The 19,424-nt window shown below is 46.0% G+C and overlaps 1 protein-coding gene across 1 annotated transcript in view; it reads right to left on the reverse strand.

Moving 5' to 3' along the window:
* The window catches only part of ATP6V1H (ATPase H+ transporting V1 subunit H), a 478,140-nt gene that overhangs the window by 302,162 nt on the left and 156,554 nt on the right, over positions 1-19,424 (reverse strand). The window contains exon 7 of the mRNA XM_069618225.1: positions 2,090-2,149. Coding sequence (XP_069474326.1) covers positions 2,090-2,149 — 60 coding nt within the window. The remainder of the gene's footprint in view (positions 1-2,089; positions 2,150-19,424) is intronic.

Raw genomic sequence — 19,424 nt, forward strand, 5'->3', positions numbered from 1 at the left:
ATGTTTTTAGTACGGGCCCTTTTATTTGACAAGACACTACTAGGACTGCCTTATTATTATTTGATAGTTGTAGCTTGCTCCCGTCTCAACCCATTTACACAATTTAATAAACACCCTTGAACTGTGATCACTTGTGTATGTCTTTACTGTTGCCACCATGAGTTCCTTACGCCTCTCAGAACCCTCCCACAGGGCTTGTTCCAAAGATCCATCTTAACAGGGGGTCTCCCATTCACCTGCCCCACCTCCTATCTCCCACATTGACCTTCTAGGAGGCAAGCCCACCCCCCTTTTTACCACTCTCCCTACCCACACCTCTAAACCTACCTCAGTCTCCAGCCACCACCCTAGTGCGTGTACGCTTCCGCTCCGCTTCTTTCCCATAGTTTTCCAATGCTACCTGCACCTGGAAGCACCAGCTTACCCAAGCCGTCTTTACATTGCAGTAAAGACCCACAAAGTAAATGCGTCTGGGTAAAGTCCAGCGCTGCAAAGGCGGCACAGATAAGACAGGTCACCTTTGGTCATTAATACAAGGGTTATTTAGAGCAAATGATAGCGGGTGCGAGTTAGTGGGGTCCACTCCATGAACATACTGTACGGATTATAACTAGCACCAGGACACACAATAACTTCTAGACTGAGAGGTCTAGGTCAGCAGGTTTGAATTATGAACTCCCCGTGAATTGGTCAACAGTGTTGCAGCACAGGTTTGAGAATCAGGTTCAAAGGATTACTGCTGCAAAGAAACAGTTGCATATTCTCGAAAGTGGTTGACACTCCTTTTGATGTCATGTGTTTAGTAAGTGAGGGATTCAAACATTAAAACTTCTGCAGTCAATTTTAACAATTCTTTCTGTCCTTTAGCAGGACTGTTTACTGTTGTAGATGTCATACTTAGAAGTGAAGTGTGAGCATTTATAAAACCAGACCTTCAATAACAGCATAAAGTAACATGTTCTACCAAGAACACTGTTAAGAGATGTATGTATAAGATTGAGATGTTGAAGAAGAAATTGACACCATGGTTAATATTAGATTGTATTGAGGGGATAATAAAAAAGTCTGTCTGCATACACTTGGTTGCCATGAAAGCCGTAACATTGTAAGACGGTAAGGAATATTTTGGGTTTGTATTGCACATAAAGTGTAAAACGGGAATGCAGATAAAGATGTATTAATTTATTATGTTGTCTATTGTTGATCAGGCACATGATCTCATTTTGTCAATTGTGCCTTTGCTACTAAATAAATGCTTAGAATTGACTCTCTAGCATTTCTTTTCTAGCCAGGTAGTAGCAGTGGAATTTGAAGGTAATGAATGATTTATTATTAGTGTGTTATGCATTTCCCTTTTAAATTCACTCCCATGACTAAATTCATTATTTGAGTTGAGCTACGAGAGCTTCTGTAGCAGCAGCTCTGTGTGAGGCAACAGAAGTGTCACATGGCACAGATCATTCAGGCTGATGACAGTGAGCAGTTAACAGTGGAAAGTTACAGACACTTGTTTGGAAGAAAATGGCGCTTTGAGTCATCCTTTGGGCGGGAGCTTTCCAGAAGGATCCATGCAAGATGATTGGCATGATTGAGACATCTGCAGGGAAGGCAGACTTATTGATTCTTCCAGAAAGAACTGGACGGGGGAAGGTGGACTCCTTCCACTGACTAGAGAAAGAATGCTTGTTCTCAAAGGGTCTTTGGGCTGCCCCTTGGATCATAGGGTCATAACCTGTGAAGGTGGAGGCCTGCTGTGTGGGCCAGATTGCTGAAGGATGTTTCTGGTGAAGCGAATATGTAGTTCTGCTGATTGTCCTACAAGACAAGAAAGTGGCATCTATCTTTGCTAATATTCGAGAATTATTGCATGAGCTCTATTTCTCCGACAGACCAAACCAACGGCAACTTGTGCCTTTTCTTCATAATATGTCTGCAACTTCAGTATTTTAGATTCATGAATCTTTCTGAAAACATAGCTTAAAAAGTGTGGGAATTTAGGCAATAGTCAGATGTCAGCCGACAAAGTATAATGCAGATCATGAAAAGACGGATGCAAATTAATACACTTTAGAGATAAAGATCTACTCACATCGCTTGATGAGACTGTTCCTGCTTCCATAGCAATAGCGCTACCACTTGCACGCTGTTTCTGATTCAAATAAATCAAGAACAGGTACAAATTACAATGATAAAATACATAAAAAATAAAAATTGAGAAAATGCAAAACAACAAGTGTTTATTCCATTTACAGTAATACAGGAAATACACACATTACCCAGTGTCACTTTCTGTCTGTGGGGCGCTGCATGCCAGCATCGGACCTCACAGAGATTCACCTATTTGGCAAAAATCCCAAGAGTCATGCAGTGAGTAAACTGCTCAACAAACCTCATCACAGGATGCCATATGCCAGATAGGACACTTTCAGAAATTACTGTGAGGAGTCAGAAATGCAAGACAGACACAAAGGTAGAGTTTTATTAAATAAGAAGGGGTAGACAAATGCTGATATTTCAGTAGCCTAACAAGGATGTCCCTGCCTATAAAACTAAGACTAAAGAAAAATGACCCAGTGTCCAAAAAATATCTGACCCTCACACGAATATACACAACAAGGTTATACAAGGTTTGTTTGGCTGTCTTAGGTTCCTCAAAATAATAGATCAATTAAAACTTAAAAGCTTCAGAAAGTACTCCTTTTGGCCAGGGTTGGGCTTCCTTTGCCTGGATATATTCAGGAATACCTTAAGCAAGGTTCAGGTTCAAGAAAGGTCTGTGCAATAACAAAGTGTCATTCAAAGTAGCAAAAAAAGATATTTTCCATGCAACAGATCCCTCTACTTTGCAAAGTCAATATCACTCTTCCAAAGGCTTGTTCACAAATCAAAACAACTACTATTTTTCCACAGTCTCTTGCTTGGCAAAGCAAAAGTATTTTCCTTAAAATACAAGTTCATAACCTAGGAAAAATGTTCATTTCGCAAAGGTCAAGCAATTGTTAGCACATCATCCTTCTTCAAAAGAAAACACTTACAGAAAACAGTTCATCAAGACAAGGTGATGAGTGAACACTTCTTTTCCAACAAGCCTCTTTACCACAACAACAGTACTTTAAATCATCAACTTCTTTCCTGGTATACTCGCCCGCCAGTACTAACTACTTTTGGTGCCTTTCCTGGTTCAATCGCCTGCCAGGATAAAAACTCCTACTACAATTGCATGGTAATGCTTGTTCCAAAACTCTACACACAAGGATTCTTAGTGAGGGGGGTTTGAACAACAAATGCTTCTCTTTACAGTCTCTTGACAATGTGGGTTAGAACTCTTCCCAAACTGATATTCGATAAAAGGGAATTTGTTCTCCTGCTGTCTCTGTATTATTCTTTTACTGCCTTTTGCCTGTAGACAATGTAAGTTGCAGTTCTCTACCCCTTGATCCCTCATACAAGGATGGCTTTGTTCCAGCAGCATTTGTTTTAGGTTTATGCAACCGCTTGGCTGCTGGCAATGCGGGTTACAATTGTCCCCTAATTGGTATCCCTTGTTAGGAGAGTTGTGCCCAGTCTGCCTTTTTATCACTCGTCTGCGGCTTTGGCAATGCAGGTTACAATGATCTCCCAACCGGTATCCATTGTTAGGAGGGTTGCGCCCATCTGCCTTTTTTCATCTGCTTGATATTTAAGGCAAGATTGTATGCAGTACCCTTTGGGTGCACTACACCAACCCTGACCTCCTGGCAATAGGAACCCAACCTTTGGTATAAGTCTGGATTACACAGGTTGGTAGTGTGGTCGAGTAGCCAGTCTTATTTCAAGAGGGGTCACGTGAGCTGTAGGGGGAGTTAGAGATTCACAGTAACAAGTATTCAAATAAACTCTTGCACACAAGGTTTCTTGATTAAACAATTAATAATGTATTTATCAGTCAGTTATAGTAAGCCTTCTTTAGAAGGGAGCAATATTAAGCACCACACAAATATACCTAAAAAGATACACAACCTTAGTTTTCTAAATCAGCAGATACCCATTTGGGATGACTCACAGACACTACCTACATCCTCAGGTGACATCAATTGCTAGGGTGCTGCGGACATTAATATATCACTGTTTGCATTCAGACTTTCTTAGGAGAGTGTCAAAGAAAAGAGGAATCAGAATAAAACAAGTATTCAGACAAGGATTCTTAAACAGGTACGTACTTTCAATAACCCCCCCAATGCAAAATCGGATAACCCTTTCCTTAAAGGAAGGCAAAAACACTTAAACAGAGGAGAGAAGAGTCATTCAGGGAGCCAGGCCAGCCAATGTTTAAGTTAGCAAAAGTCAAGGTGAACTGAAGCACTTCTTGCAGGTAAGTAGAAAGTCTTTCACAATGTTTTAAAAGTCTTGGTAGAATAGAAGAAATCAAAGTCGGGCCACAAGCTGATTAGGCTTGTGAGGTAAAGAAGCTGATAGCAGCTCTACAAATGCAACCAAGCAAGTCTCCAACAAAGACAAGTGGCTACACAACAAGAGGCAAGTTCTCTTAGACTTTAAAGTACCTTTAGGTTGAAGAAAAAGTGCAGCAGATGACTCCTGTTCCTGTGCAGCTCTGCAGATCTCACTGCTCCTGGGCCTCAGTCGTGGGGCAAAGAGGGAGGACTTCTGGAGACTCCTGCACTGCAATGGGATGGTCACCGCTTGCAACCGGCAATCTCCAAACAAGTGGCACTTCAGTGTTTCAGCTCCACGCATCTACCGCAAATAGCAACACTGTGGTTCCTGGCTGTCGGGATGGGCTTTCCTTGCATCTGGGGTCCCGCACTCTGTTGAGGGGGCTCAGGCTCAGTCAGTTCTGCTTCCTGGGAGACCAGCTTAAAAGCAAAGCACACAAACTGGTGTTCCTCTCCCTGGCGTTCCAGCAGCGACTGCAGTGGAAACTCAACCAGCTTCGAGAGGATGTCCAGGTTATGCTATTTTATGTTAAGATAATTTGTATAGCGCAACGTTCACCCGGAGGTATCTTGGTGCTAGAGAGGAGGAAGACTGCAGATTTGGTCAGCGACAACGGCCAGGGGCCTAGAACAGGATGGTTTTGAGTTTTCTCCTAAACTGTAAAGTGATTAGACACTTTGAGTGTCCCTGGCAGGTCGTTCCACATTTGAGCGGCAAAGACCGAGAAGGCACGACCTCCAATACGAGATCTACGGAACCTCAGGACGCCCAGGAGGCCGGCAGCAGCGAAGGTGGCGGCGTGCAGGGAGGTAACGAGTACATTTGGATAGAAGATACTCAGCCACCTGCCCTTGAAGCGCACTGTGAACAATGCCTTAAACCTAATCCGCTGCAAGACAGGGAGCCAGGTGACTTACTTTGGAGTTGATTGGTCCCACCAACTCAAAAGGGAGAATTCGTCCTTGCAGGGGCTTCTCTGTCGATACGAATTTGGAGTTCCAGCACAGCAGCAGGGCTTCACCGGGCAAACCAACGGCCCAGGAGTTGCAGCAGGCATCCTCTTCAAGTTCGTCTTCAGATTCTTTCGTCCAGTGTTCGACTCTGCCTCCCAAGCCAAAAAGCCTCGCCTTTTATGCAGTTTGCTCTCATTCATTCCAGTCTAGCTGTCAGTCACCCAGCAGGGTGGCTGTCCTTGCCGGACAGCAAGCCGGCCAATCACCAAAGAGTGCATTCCTGTCTCCTAGGAGACTAAGTATAGGGAGTTTCGGGCACCAGCCTTGCTTCCTGCCCCCGCCAGTCACCCTGGAGCCAGAGGCGGGCTTCACTCGTGAATCCCACCAAAGGCAAAATGAACAAAGGGACCAACCCTGGTTTGGCGGACAGAGTAAATCTCAAGAAGGGTCTTTCCACAAAGAAATGGCAAAAAAAAGAAGACAAGGGCCATTTTGACAAAAATGGCACCCCTGGGTGCTTTACTGTGGCTGCGAACGCAGCCCGCGGTAAAATACCATAATGGTAGTAAAAGGTAAACCACTGCCACCAGCCATTCAGGGAGGAAAGGGCAACATAAAAATGTTACATGAGAAGCTAGACAAAGGGGATAGTAAGTAACCCCTCCAGCACCCTAATGTAAGATAGTGTGTGCTGGGTCTAGAAAGTTATAAATGTAAGCAAAGTCAATTTCACTTTACTGTTCTGGGAAACAGTAGTTTATCCCAGAGAAGGTATTTAAACCTTTGGGAAATCGGAAAAACTTCCCTGTGTCACTTCACTGAAGGAGCTGTGTGACACAATGTAAAAGCTGATGTCTATGGAGTTTGTCAGACTCCACAACCAGAAAGAAAGGTCAAAGTCACTTAGTGTTTTTTTTGGAGCACCCTGGGGTCACCTGCTTCAGGCCAACTCACTGGTATGCCTTGGCATCCTTTTAACTTGCGGGTGCTGTTGCAAATCTCATTGCGTCCTGCTATGCTTCTGCCAGCTCCGGTCTGACTGCCGCGGTGCACACAGTCCTTCAGGGGATCTCTGACAGCTCTGTGTGCTCTCTGGTTCACCTTTTGTAACGGATCGGTTCACGGCGCGTTGGGAGCTCGTCTCTCTCCCACACGGCATAGCTTTCTTCGGAGCTGCTTTCAGCAGCACATTCTCTGCACAGCCATGCTTCCTCTGCTTCCACAGTGTCTCCCACACGTAGTACTGCTGCCGCCACTAGTGCACCATCAGCTTTTCCTTCCTTTCTCTTCCCCTGCACCTGCAACTCATTTATACATTTAAAGTTCCCGCTCTGGGGCGTTCTGCCACAACAACTAGTCTGCTCATTACACTTCATCAACTGAGTCCATCTTCCTCGTCCCAGTACCTAAGCATTATGGGACTTGAAGTCCATAATATTTGTGTTCCCTTTTTGATTAGTTAATTTAAACTGATTTGTTAACTGAGAATGGTCAGGTTTAGGGCAGGTTATTCAAAGACTTGGTGGTTTACCCCATGAGTTTCTGATCTCTATGAAAGGCAAAACCAAAACAATTTGTGATATTAACTTCCTGAACCACCATTGTACCACTTTTAGGCTGGTTAACATAGTTTTCATACTCTGTGCTTTGGGTATTTCTAGGAGAGGGAAATGTATATTGACAGCATGCCATTAGATGAACAAGTTACTTACCAGTTTTAACGTTCTTTAGACTGGATGTTTCTCCCACGTATTCCTCATCTTAGGTTATATCCATATCCAGCTTTAGCTGCTTCGGAAAATAAATTCCAAGAGGGGGCACAGCACGTCGATGCCTGTCGACTCGATGTCCCTCGAGGACCTCCATCTCGATGTCAACATCATCGATGGTATATAGCGCGCGCCATGACAGTTGGCTTCATTTCCAATTTTTACATGTCTTGGAATAACCTACTCCTGACAGCTTCTCACCCTGAAAGATTGTAAACTGTAATAACATGGCAATTCAACTGCGGGGTAGGCTGGGAGGGGCGATGAGGAATATGCGGGAGGAACATCCAGTCGAAAGAACGTTACCACGGGTAAGGAACTTGTTCTTCGAATGGATTGTGTCCTCCCACGTATTCCTCATGTTATGATGGATTCCCAGAGCAGTGTTAGTATTACCGGAGGAGGGAGTCCGAATTTTCAGTTTGAGGTTAGAATTTAGGAGTTCCTGTTGGCCTTTGTGTACAGAATGTAACACTGCCTTTCCAAAAACACCTTCCCGGCCCGAGGAAGAGTCCAGACTATAGTACTTGGTGAATGTGTGGACTGAGGACCATGCGGCCGCTGCACAAATATGGTACTCCCCTCTGTAAGGCAGAGGAAAATCGCCATGCCCCTGGTCGAATGTGCTCCAAGACTTTCAGGAGGATCTTTGTCAGCTAACCTGTAGCATTCAGAGATTGCAAGGATGATCCACCTAGACAAGGTTTGTTTTGACAGTGCCATATCCAATTTATGGCCTGTATATTCAATAAAAAGTTGATTTATATTTCCAGAATGTCTAAACGGGACAAAGCTAAGTGCACGTTTTGGGTCAAGCCAGCGTAGCCTCACCTCTTCCAGGATGAGGTGGGGGATAGATAGAAGGTAGAATGATTTTTTTTAGTTAATTAACACTCAGACACAATTTTTGAAAGAAAGGTAAGTTTAACTTTGAGGACCACCCTATCCTTAAAGAAGACTGTGTAAGGAGGCTTGCAGGACAAGGCTTGTAGTTCCCTCACCCTACGGGCTGATATAAGGGCCACTAAGAGAATGGTCTTTAAAGTCAACAATCTTAATGGACAGGAGTGGATAGGCTCAAATGGAGCACATGTTAGGAATGTTCGAACTAGGTTCAGATCCCAAACCGGGACTTGAAAAGGGACCGGAGGAAAATTATTTGTCAATCCTTTCAAGAATTGTATGACCAGTGCAATCTTGAAGAAAGATACCTCTTCAGAGGAGCGCTTAAAAATAACACTGCCAAAAGCATTTTAATTGTACCACCCTGGAGGCCCAGATTAGCCAGGTGTAACAAGAACGATAACACCGTAGGTGCACTGCATGTAAAAGGGTCCACGTTCTTAGCCCTGCACAAGCTGCAGAACATGTTCCAACGGCAGCGGTACAGGGACTTTGTTGCTGCCCTTCTGGCCGAAAAGAAATCTCCATTACGTTGTCCAGGAGGTCCCAATCCTTATATTTCAGCCTCTCAGAAACCATGCATGAAGATTGAGAGTCTTGACCGATGGATGGAGAACCCAGCCGTCCTCTCGCGAGAGATGGTCCACTCTTTGTGGAAGACGTATTGGAGGGCAGATGGACATATCCAGAAGGTCCAGGTACCATGTCCTCCTGGCCCAATCTGGAGCAATTAGGATAATGGATTTCCAGACCTTTCGCAACCTCCTTATTACGCGAGGAATGACGGGGACAGGAGGAAACTTGTATAGGAGCGGACACTCCCAGTGTCAGGTTCTGCCCTTGGAAACTATGGCACCGTTGGAGGAAACAGGTTTTGTGATGCCTTATGGGGAGTTACGGTCCAGTCCTCTCCCAATATGGCGGACGTTTATCAACACACCATTCCTGTGGCAAGGTGCGTCGTATCTGTCACTTCCGCAGATACCCGCTACTATGTTTCACAGCGTTGTTTCTCTAGCTAATCGCTTTTCCAATTCGTGCTTTCCTCCTACGTTTCTTGGGGTTTCCTTGTTTTCTTTCTGTCTCTTGCCTTTCCCTGTTGCGGACTTCTTATCTTAGGTCTTAAGAGTGTTTTCCGGTGCTCCCTCCTACATCCCGTCTGGTCTTTGTTTAATTGTTACAACCGCGTCCACCTTCGTGTACTCGGCTGCCTTTCAAACTGTCTTCAGGTTTTTTGTCTTGGGCTGCCTTTGGTCTATCTTTCATCCTGATTTTTACCTTCTATCTCTCTCATTATTCCCTGTTCTCTCCTTTACCTCCCCGCATCCGCTGCTTATAGGGTTCAGTATTCTTCCCGAACACTTACTTTCGCTTTCACTTCCTGTTTTCTTTTCCACGTCTTTTGTGTTCCAGACGGTCCGGTGCTTGTACTTCCCTGCATACTGCTTACTGTTATTCTGGACTTCACTGTTTTTTTCCCCCCCGCCTGCTTTCTTCTTACTATCTGCTATCTGTTACCTGATCTTTCCGTGATTGCTACTTACATACCCAGTTATCACGAGTAGAGTCCTCCGGCCTGCTTATCATCTTCTGGCAGATTATTGACTCAAGACTCCACTTTCCACAAGGTTCCCTGCTATTTGGATCAGACATGCCTGGGACAACCTCCTCTCCCTGACCACCAATTTCCTCAGAGGATCTTGAAGCTTCACCCTTACCTCAGGAGAGATCTACAAAGAACGACCAGGGTTTTTTGGTGCCCACTGGCTTTTTCCCTGGAATTTAGGGTTGGCTCCTCGGGGATCCCCGCGACTTGGTACCCAAACCGGTCAAGGTGGCCTCCGAGGGAGCCCGACCCTACTTACGCGTTAAGAAGGATAAGAAGCCCAAAGAAGGGAAAGACCGCGACACCCGGAGAAGCCGAAGGAGAAGACAGACCGAGACCCGGGACAGCCAGTCAGAAGGTTCATGTGAGGAGTTGGCTCGGGAGGGTGCACCAAATGCTGTCAGCCAGTCTGCTATGAACAGTTCCCATAGACCTCCTCTTGGGTGAAATTCCCTGGAGCAGTACAGTTCACACTTCATGTTGCCACTGGTCGCAAACAGATCCACTTGAGGGGTTCCCAAAAGGGTGAAGATCTCTTGAAGGACTTCCTGCGCTAGTTCCCACTGGTGGGAGACTGCTCTGCCTGCTCCGAGCGCCTGCCGCCATGTTCTCCTCTTCGACTAGGTGAACTGCTGATAGAGAGAGATTCCTTCTTGAATTTCCCAGTACCAGAGCTCCATTGCTTCTCTGCACACTTGTAGGGACCCTACGCATCCTCTCTTGTTGAGATAGTACATGGCCACTGTGTTGTCCGCCATTATCAGGACATTCTTTAACCGTACAGAGGGCAGAAAGGCCTTCAGCGCCAGTCTGATTGCCTTCAGCTCCAAACGATTGATGTGTAGTTTGGACTCTGATGGAGACCAACGACTGCTGATTGGCAGATCGTTGGTGTGCACCCCCAACCCTGTGAGTGAGGCGTCCATCACTACAATTATCTCCGGCCATGGTTGCCAAAAAGTTTCTGCCTTCAGAATGTTTTCTTGGTAGGTCCACCACAGAAGACCTTGTGCTACTCCACTTGGAACCTGAAGGAGGTCTAACATTTTGCCTAATAATTGTGACCATTGAGTCCTGCTAGCCCATTGGAGGGATCTCATTCTCAGGCGAGCCTCTGGCACCAAGAAAATGCAGGATGCCATGAGGCCGAGCAACCTCAGAAAATCGAAGGAAGACGCAGAGCATTTTGGAATTTGTTGACCATCTGCAGAATGTCTTGAGCCCTCACCTCGTGTGGCGAGGCTTTTCTCAAGTATGCGTTCAGGACAGTCCCGATGAATTGAAGCCTTTGGGATGGAATCATGTGGGACTTCTTGAAGTTGAGGGAGAAGCCCAGTCTGGAGGGAGTGACAGGTGGAGCTGAGATGTTCCAGGGCCTTTTCGGGAGAACGGGCCCTGATCAGCCAATCATCCAGGTAGGGGTAGATGTGAATCCCCCCCTTTGAGACTCGCTGCCACCACCGCCATAAGCCTGGTGAAAACCATTAGAGGCCAGCCCAAATGGTAGAACTTGAAACTGATAATGAGAACCGCCTACGCGAACCTCAGGTACCTTCTGTGCTTGTGATGGATTGGCACATGTAAGGGTAACCATCTTCAACTTGTCCTTCCTGAGGAACTTGTTCAAGTCTCCAAAATCCAAGATGGGTCTCAATCCTCTGTCCTTTTTGGAATTAGAAAGTAAGGGGTGTACCAACCCTTGTTACTCTCCACGTCACGACTACTGCTCCACTCGCCCCTCCTGTGTCGCGAAAAGCATTAGCAACCCGACATGGTCGAAACTTGACTAGAAGCCGTAGTATGGCTCGTCCCCTATTCGGGGCCTGGAAGGCATCCTGGAGGTTGCTGTAGAAATGGGCTTCCGACAGACACAGTCCGCCTTCCCTGCGCGTTGCTAACACTTCAGGTCACGTGAATCCCATTTCACATTTGCGGCGTAAACACAGTGTTCCATTGGCCCATAAATGAAAAAGTGAGTTACGTGCCAGCGCTTTTGATTACTTCCAGATTTTCCGAAGCTACTGTTCCTCGTTACCTCTGTAACTAGTCAGATCGTATATCCTGGATTTCCTCGTTGACGACCCTCCTAGCGCCCACGTATTAAGTCTCTGCCTGCACCCCGATCTTCACTCCACGTTGCCGAACTCTGCCCGACATCCAGACTGCCTTTTGTTTCCATTTATGTACCTACACTGACCGCACGGCTTGACTCAGTAATGTCTCCAAGAGTTCTACGCCTTCTGCTATTGTTTTTGTCTCCGATCGCTAGTGTACCGACCCGGACCGTTATTGGATTCCTCTGCTCTCTCCTACTCCCCAGACGCAGCTTCCTTGTCAAGCTCCATCCACATTACGAGAGCTGCCTCCACTACAGTATTGTTCCGCTACCTGCCTTCTAGTCCCTAATTCTCGTCTGAATCATCATCCCTCCTATTGCTGTGCGGTATTACTGGCACAAGTACTGTTGGACACTATGCTGTAAGATTTGTGCTGCAACCTGACTCTAGTGCGTCCTTCGTATCGCCTGGCGTAGCCCCTTACTAACCAACCCATCCCTTTGTTGTTCCTTTCTCCCTTCCCATATTTGACAAGGACTGCCTTGACTACGCTAAACACCACCACACGGTAAGAACGCCTCAAACTCCTTACTGTCCTTGTAGGTAGTTTGACAGCTTCCTTTCCTGGGTTCATTCTAATTATTGGGTAATTGTCCTTTCCTCACCCAGTGGAAACGAGTACCAGGGGAATTCAAGTCGCACTGTAAGAAGATCACACCTCTCTTTCAACCAGGTTAGTGACATTGTGTTCCCTCCTACTTCTTGTGGTAGTCCTTGCTCTCTATGTGCACCTAATCAGGACTCCCATTTGTGTCCTTAGCCTGCCTGCTGTTTGCATCATGGGTGCTAAGGTCACACGCCCTTTCAAGTGATTCACCCAACTGACCTAATACATTAGGTGGGCAGTAGGGTGTATTGCTGGGAAGGTTTCCCTCACGTGGAGGGGGCCCCTGATCGTTCGGGTGAGGGAAGCACAACCAGACAAGAATCCTGACGGAATTTCGTGGATATACAATAACCAGACATGAAACCTGGCTGAACTCTGTGTCTATACAAATTGGTGAGTACTCCTGTTCTGATAACATCACTTGTTGCTTGCTCAGATTGTGATACTCCACTACAGGTACCGGTTCTATAGCACCTTTCTCCAGCTGGGTCAAATTGTCCTGCATAAGGAAAGGATCAGGAACTTTGAAAGAGCTGTTGTCCAGTGGATGACCCGGAGACCTTTTTAGAAAGGGAAGGCAGTAACCCTGGGCGACTGTTTCCAATGCCCATACATCTAAAGTAATACCCCACCATTATTTCAGATGCTTTGAGAGTCTACCTCCCACAAGGGTCTTGTGGAGTAAGGCCTCAGAGAGGTTTTGAGGTGGCTGCTTCACCAACGGAGGGTAAAGCAGCCCCTGCCTGGGTGGTTTTAGCCCCTCTTCCCGTCTACAATGGGGAAATCTTTTCAGACCTCTTTAGTTCAACAGTCTTCTCCTTCTTCCAACTCATGAATAATTGCGAAAGGACCTGCCGGTCCAAGCTGTACCAGTGTGGCGAGTAGGTGGCTGTCTGATTGCTGGGCCACAGGATTTGGATGCAGCTTTGGGAGGTATGCAGCTTCTCCAGGCTCTCGTCAGCCTTGCTGCCAAAAACATACGTGCCGTCAAAGGGCATGTTAAGATTTTTGGACTGTACATCTGGAGCAAAACCAGACTTTCTCAACCAGGCAAATCTGTGCGTTAACAGTGATGGCCACCATTGCTCTGCTGATACCGTCGAGAGTCGAGACCAGTCTCGAGGAATTCGCACATTGCAGATTTCCCATCCTTGACAAGGTTTAAAAAGCTGTCTCGTTCTTCCCCTTTAGGCATATGTTAAGCCGCCATTGCTATACAATCCCATAATGTGAAAGTGAACTTGGCCTGTGCACAAGTGGCATTTGCAGATCATCTCTGTCCGAGGGGGTAGTTGGGTATGCCTGTTGCCTGGATGTAGAAGTGGCAGCCTGAACTACCAAGCTTTCAGGAGTTGGATGTTTTGTTAGATAGTAAGGGTCACTATTTGATGCACGGTACTTGCTTGTTCGTTTTTTGTCCACAGTTGGAATTAACTGTGGCGTGTCTCAGCTGGCATTAACTCTCTTTTACAGAGCTACATGGCATGGTAGAATAGGGTCCTCCTGGCGGCCCTTGTAAAAAATATCAGTTAGGCCATACTGCTCATGTATTGCCACAGGCCTACTCCATCCCAGATATTCTATCACTCTAGGCATCAGTTGTCTGTAAGATCCATCTGCATGTTCCGAGGGATGTGTCCTGCCAAACTTTTTCTGGGCAAGTGTCCAACCCAAGTGCAGATTGCATGTTGTCATGTAGATCCTTTATTCTCACGTCCTTAGAAATTAAGGCCTCTGGAACACTATGTGTCCCATACTGCAATCCAAATGGACGAGATTCATCTGAAGGTGGTTTATCATCCTCATAAATTGAGGGAAGGGATTTGAAAAAAAATCCTTACTTGGCAGTGGAGTGAACATGTTTGACATCCTTCGAGGATTTAGGGACTTGCATCGACAATGAGGTCGAAGTCTTTGACACCGTCGAGGGCTTCGACGGCTGTGGCTTTGAGGGTTTTTTAGGGCTCAACGTGGAATCTTTCGGTGCGGATGACGTCAATGATTTTGGCTTCAAAGGAGCCTTTTCTCGACTTGAGCGAGGGTTCGAGGAGTTTTGAGGCTACACAGGTTTTGTCCTTTGCCCTCTTTTTGTCGAGGTTGTCGACACTGGCATAGCTCTTATCTTTCTTTGATGGGTGGAGGCCGCTTTCTCGAATACTTCGAGCATCTTTATTCTGAACTTCTCCCACTCGGTAAGTGAGGCCAATTTGGTCGGGCACGAGACCCGTTCCAGGGAGGAACTCGATGACAAGATGGTGATCTGTGGCGCCCTTTCTTCGACCGCCGGGAGGAAGATGACGAGTGGTGTGAGCCACTATGTAATCGGGACCTTTTAGCTTTCTTCCAACGGGAGTCATCTCTCGACTCGTTGGATGATCGCCAACTCGACAGGGTTGTCGGAGGGGATTTCTGGGACCTACCTGCAGCTAGCTTCCCTTTATGCTCTTTCAGAGCCTTCGCTGTCATCAATAGGCAGGACCCACACTCCGAATTTGAATGAGAGGATCCGAGGCACAATAGACACACCCGAGAGGGTCCGTAAGGGAAACCTTCGCCCCACAGTCGTGGTATTTTTTTAACTCCAATCTCGGAGTTGATGATGCCGATGCCATTTTCACAAAACGAAAGGTTTCTTGGTAAAGGAACCGAAGCACACCGATAACCTAAAGCATTCGCTCTCGCTGATAAAACAGAACTGAAGCCAGAGGTCGCTGCGCGCGCCATATACCATCGATGATGTCGACCCCGAGACGGAGGCCCTCGAGGGACATCAAGTTGACAGGCATCAATGTGCAGCGCCCCACTGGAAAAAAAATTCAGAAGCAGCCAAAGCTGGATATGGAGATATCGTAAAATGAGGAATACATGGGAAGACACAATCCATTCGAAATGTAGGTATTAGGGGAATCTCATCCTCAGAAGGATGAATACTGCGTCCCTCCTAGCAGAGTCACCGCTTCCCCTTGACAGCCATCTCCTCCCATGTGTTCCTCCCTCAAGTTATCAACCCCAGGGCTAGGATCAGGTAGCGGTTGCCTTTCCCTGGCCACATGGGAGGTGACTTTAGGCTGGGATTTAGTGATGACTCTGCAGGATTCATCACATAACCTTCCCCTAAAGACCTGGCCCCCGTTCCAGGTTCTTTTTCTAAACCTAATCCATCAGCCTCCCCATACACAAAGGAGACGTTTGGATTACCCAGTCCCAAACTGGTTCTTCTGAAAAATGAGCTTCTTGGTCCCAAGAAATGACTGGTGAATATGAAGATGTTTTATTCTTCTCTTCTAGGGTATAATTAGTTGTTCTAAATTTTAGCTGGCCTACACGAAGTATCCATTGATCAAAATGGGGAACTTCATTACCCAAAATCCATTGAGTTGGAAGATCAGGTATTACTGCCATTAATAATGATAGTTCCTTTCCCAATATGGTAACACAAATCTGAGTTTTGTTTGATCATGTGCACAACCTACAGTTATCTGTCCCGTGGGTTTCCAGCCTGGCGGAAGGTGGTCTGCTTTTATTGCACATCCTCTGCTTCCCGGGTCTAATTGGGCCCAAATCATCTTCCCCTGTATTATTACTGGTATTAAATATTAATTTCAGGGATTGTTCACAGTGCTTCCAGCCGCTGGACCTTCGAGCAGAGGTCGGAACTCGTTATTCCCACCAGTGGTCGAGGTGATTGAAAAGAAGTAGTGGAACTATGTCCCCTGCTGGCCTGCACCCGCTCCCCACAAACCTCATCACCATGCCCCCTCCCACACACAATACAAACCCCCAAACACATGCACGTGCTGTTTAAGGAAACATCCAGTGCAGTGCACGGAAAGGGCAAGTTTCAACTTCTTCCTACACTTTTATTTTAAAACTAAGCAATTCTGGAATGGTTTCTTTTTAAAATAAAAGTATAGGAGCTGTAAAATGTAATTTTTAAAAGTAGAGGAGCACCGCTCCCGACCGCTACCGCTCACTTCGACCACGGATTCCCACTAGTCCAGGGGTCCAGGACTAATGAAGGTCTTCAGGGGATCTGCAGAGAGACAGGACTTTGCTGGGCTGTTGCCGATCTTACAATGAGTTCTGGGTCTTCAGCAGGCTGCACTCCTTTATAGGAGTCTTGGCTCCAATGATGAGATGACATTTGGCAGAATGAGTCCCCTTTTTATCCAGGATGCCAGTCTGGAGTTGCCCCAGCCCACAAATGGCAAGGATCTGCGCCAATCAAACAGGCAAGAGCTGTCCAATCTTGTATAACCTCTGGTCACTGCATCTGCCTAGCAACAGACACACTTGGCTTGGATGTGGAATGGGTCCAGACAGACCTATTCCCCAAAATCCGGCCACGCACACAGACTGCAATTTTGCCCACGAAAGCTGGAGTTTTTCCTGGGAAAGGGCTTACCATATATGGAAATTCAATACACTAGAAGAAGGCAAAATACAAGTAGGCCAAAAGGACAGGTGAACATCTTGTGAAAACACCACAAAAGTAACCGCTGCCACCAGTCCATCATGGACACATCATCAACCACAAAGATACCAAAAGCAAGGTTACAGGGACACAAAGTGTCCTTAACATGCTTCACATAAGGTGATGTGCGGATGAATAAACAGAACTTTACTATGGAGAACAGAGTTCTCCTGCACTAACAACCAAAGAGACTGATCAGTGCCCCCGAAATAGATGAGCATTGCAAGGTGAGTTGAGCAAAAGGCTTTACTTACCCTCAAAAGTCAGGAAAGGTTCAGAACAATAGCAAAAAGGTAGGGTGTCCCAATGACGTCTAAGGAGGGAAAGCAGCAAAAAGAAGTTTTCCGTACATCCTCCAAGGCTGTTATCATTACTTCAAAAGACACACAACCAACCTAGGTGGATGAGCAATTTTAAGGTGTTCCATTTTCTCCACACAACAGTTTTTTCTCACTTTATCATACAGTTGCTCACTATTTTTACTGTTCCATATTCTAGTCTTTCCACTCTTGATCTTTTCATAATCAGCTCCCAAAGGTGCCTCTCATACCTGCACAACCCACTCCCACTGCCGATCTTTAGAGGGTGTATTATAGTCACTTTCCTGTCTGCCCAATACTGCAAAAGTCTCAGTCAAAGAGTCAGAAATTGTCACATTAACATATGGAAAAAATGAAACACAATACCTGCTTTGGAGCATTTCGCTCTGCAAATCCTCTCTCGCAATGACTCAAGAGATAGTTGCCGTATAAAGGCTACAGACTTTCAATCCATGAAAGAAAATAGACATAAGTTGGAGTCCTCCATGAGCTTTGTGCAACACAAAGAACAATATCACCCAGAAGAGAGCATCTGCACCATCAAGTGGATGGGGAAGCAGATGGAATCCGCCAGTGATCATCCATGTTCTCTCAGCCCCCTCTGCACCTCCCCATGTGTCAGCCATTGTTTTGGCAGCCGGTGCCCACATCCTTTTCTCTTCCTCATGTTCCATCTACTATTCTGTGAAAACAAATAAGTGTGCCCTTGCTAGTGAACAATACTCAAGGCAATTGTTTAGTTGGACCGATTCAGGTGTTTAAGCCGGTCCACAAGTTTAGTGGAACTCCTGAGAACGCTCAGCAGCGTTCTACGTTAGCTGGCCAGCGCGTTCCCTGGTTTGGAGACAGACAAGGCTGTGCCTCCAGCAAAGTGATCCTGACTTATCCAGGAATCATTTAAAGCAAATAGTTGGTTGACCGGAAGAAATAACACTGTACTCTCAACCCATCCTCCCTGCAGTGAATCATCATTACCCAATCAGCAGCATCATGATGTAGAGCTCACCCTCCACTGTACGGGTCCGTATCTCTCAGCAGGACCAAGCCTGAGGAAGTCCCATGCTCAGCCCCTGGCCTCTCAGTGAATCGGAACCGAGAACTTGGGATTTATAGCACCGGCAGGGTCGCCCCCACGGAGCCCTGATGAAGGCGGACGCAATTTGATGCAAATCCGCCAAAACGTGATACGAACTGGGAACACCTGTTTTGTATGGTTCCCTGTTGTACCAGATTCTGTACATTCAGTCTCTGCCACGTTGGCCTAAAAGATATCTTGTTTTCCCTATGACCCTGGAACATTTATTGTCACAATTAGAAGGAATACGAAACATAAACAGGAAATTTCCTATGAATTAGGACACTTTTTGAAATTTGGGCAATTTTATAGCCCCTCCTGTTTCTATTTTTTCCTTTGGATTTATTCACAAAATACCCACCCATTTATATTAGCACGTATACTGTCATACAATAATGAGACTATTGAACTCCATCTGTATACTAGTCATACAGTATTTTATGTTCACCTTGGTGTATATACTACACTTTTCTTTTGTTATTTGATGTCATTATGAATTGTCATTGTTTTGCATATGTATGTTGCATTCTTCAGCATGGTTTTAAAATCCATGCACTATATGTTTGTATTAGCAAATAAATTATTGCTTTCGAATTTCTGTATTCTTGAACACAGTGAGCGGTTTGTACATTTTTTTGACCCCTTGCTTGGATCTGCCCCTTAGCAGACCAACCCTTCCACTAAACTTGTGGACCGGCTTAAACACCTGAATCGGTCCAACTAAACAATTGCCTTGAGTATTGTTTACTAGCAAGGGCACACTCATTTGTTTTCATGTTATGCTTCACGGCTCAGTACCCTTGCTGAATTGAGCCCAACCCTACTACCCTACGGGGCCTTTCATGTTACCATCTACTATTCTGGCCCCAGCGTGCTGCAAACTTCTTCCCGCCCAACTTACTTGGCCACTCTGCCTCTCTTTTTCAGCCAGCAGCATAGCAATAGAAAATGACTATGTCCCTTAGCTTTTGCCTACGGTGGCCATCTTGGTTTCATATTTTGGAACAGGAAATTGGGTACCAGTGTTAATTTCCCATAAAAAAAAAAACGATTAGCACCACGGATGAAAGCCCTGAGGGATTAACAGCAATAAACCCCATGTTCCGAGGTAGGTAGGGCCAAACCCCCAACAAACCCTAACTGCGCTCTGAACTCCTTGGCTCAGG

This window comes from Ambystoma mexicanum, chromosome 10 (genome assembly GCF_040938575.1).
Source record: "Ambystoma mexicanum isolate Mex_15411 chromosome 10, UKY_AmexF1_1, whole genome shotgun sequence".
Classification (NCBI taxonomy): domain Eukaryota; kingdom Metazoa; phylum Chordata; class Amphibia; order Caudata; family Ambystomatidae; genus Ambystoma; species Ambystoma mexicanum.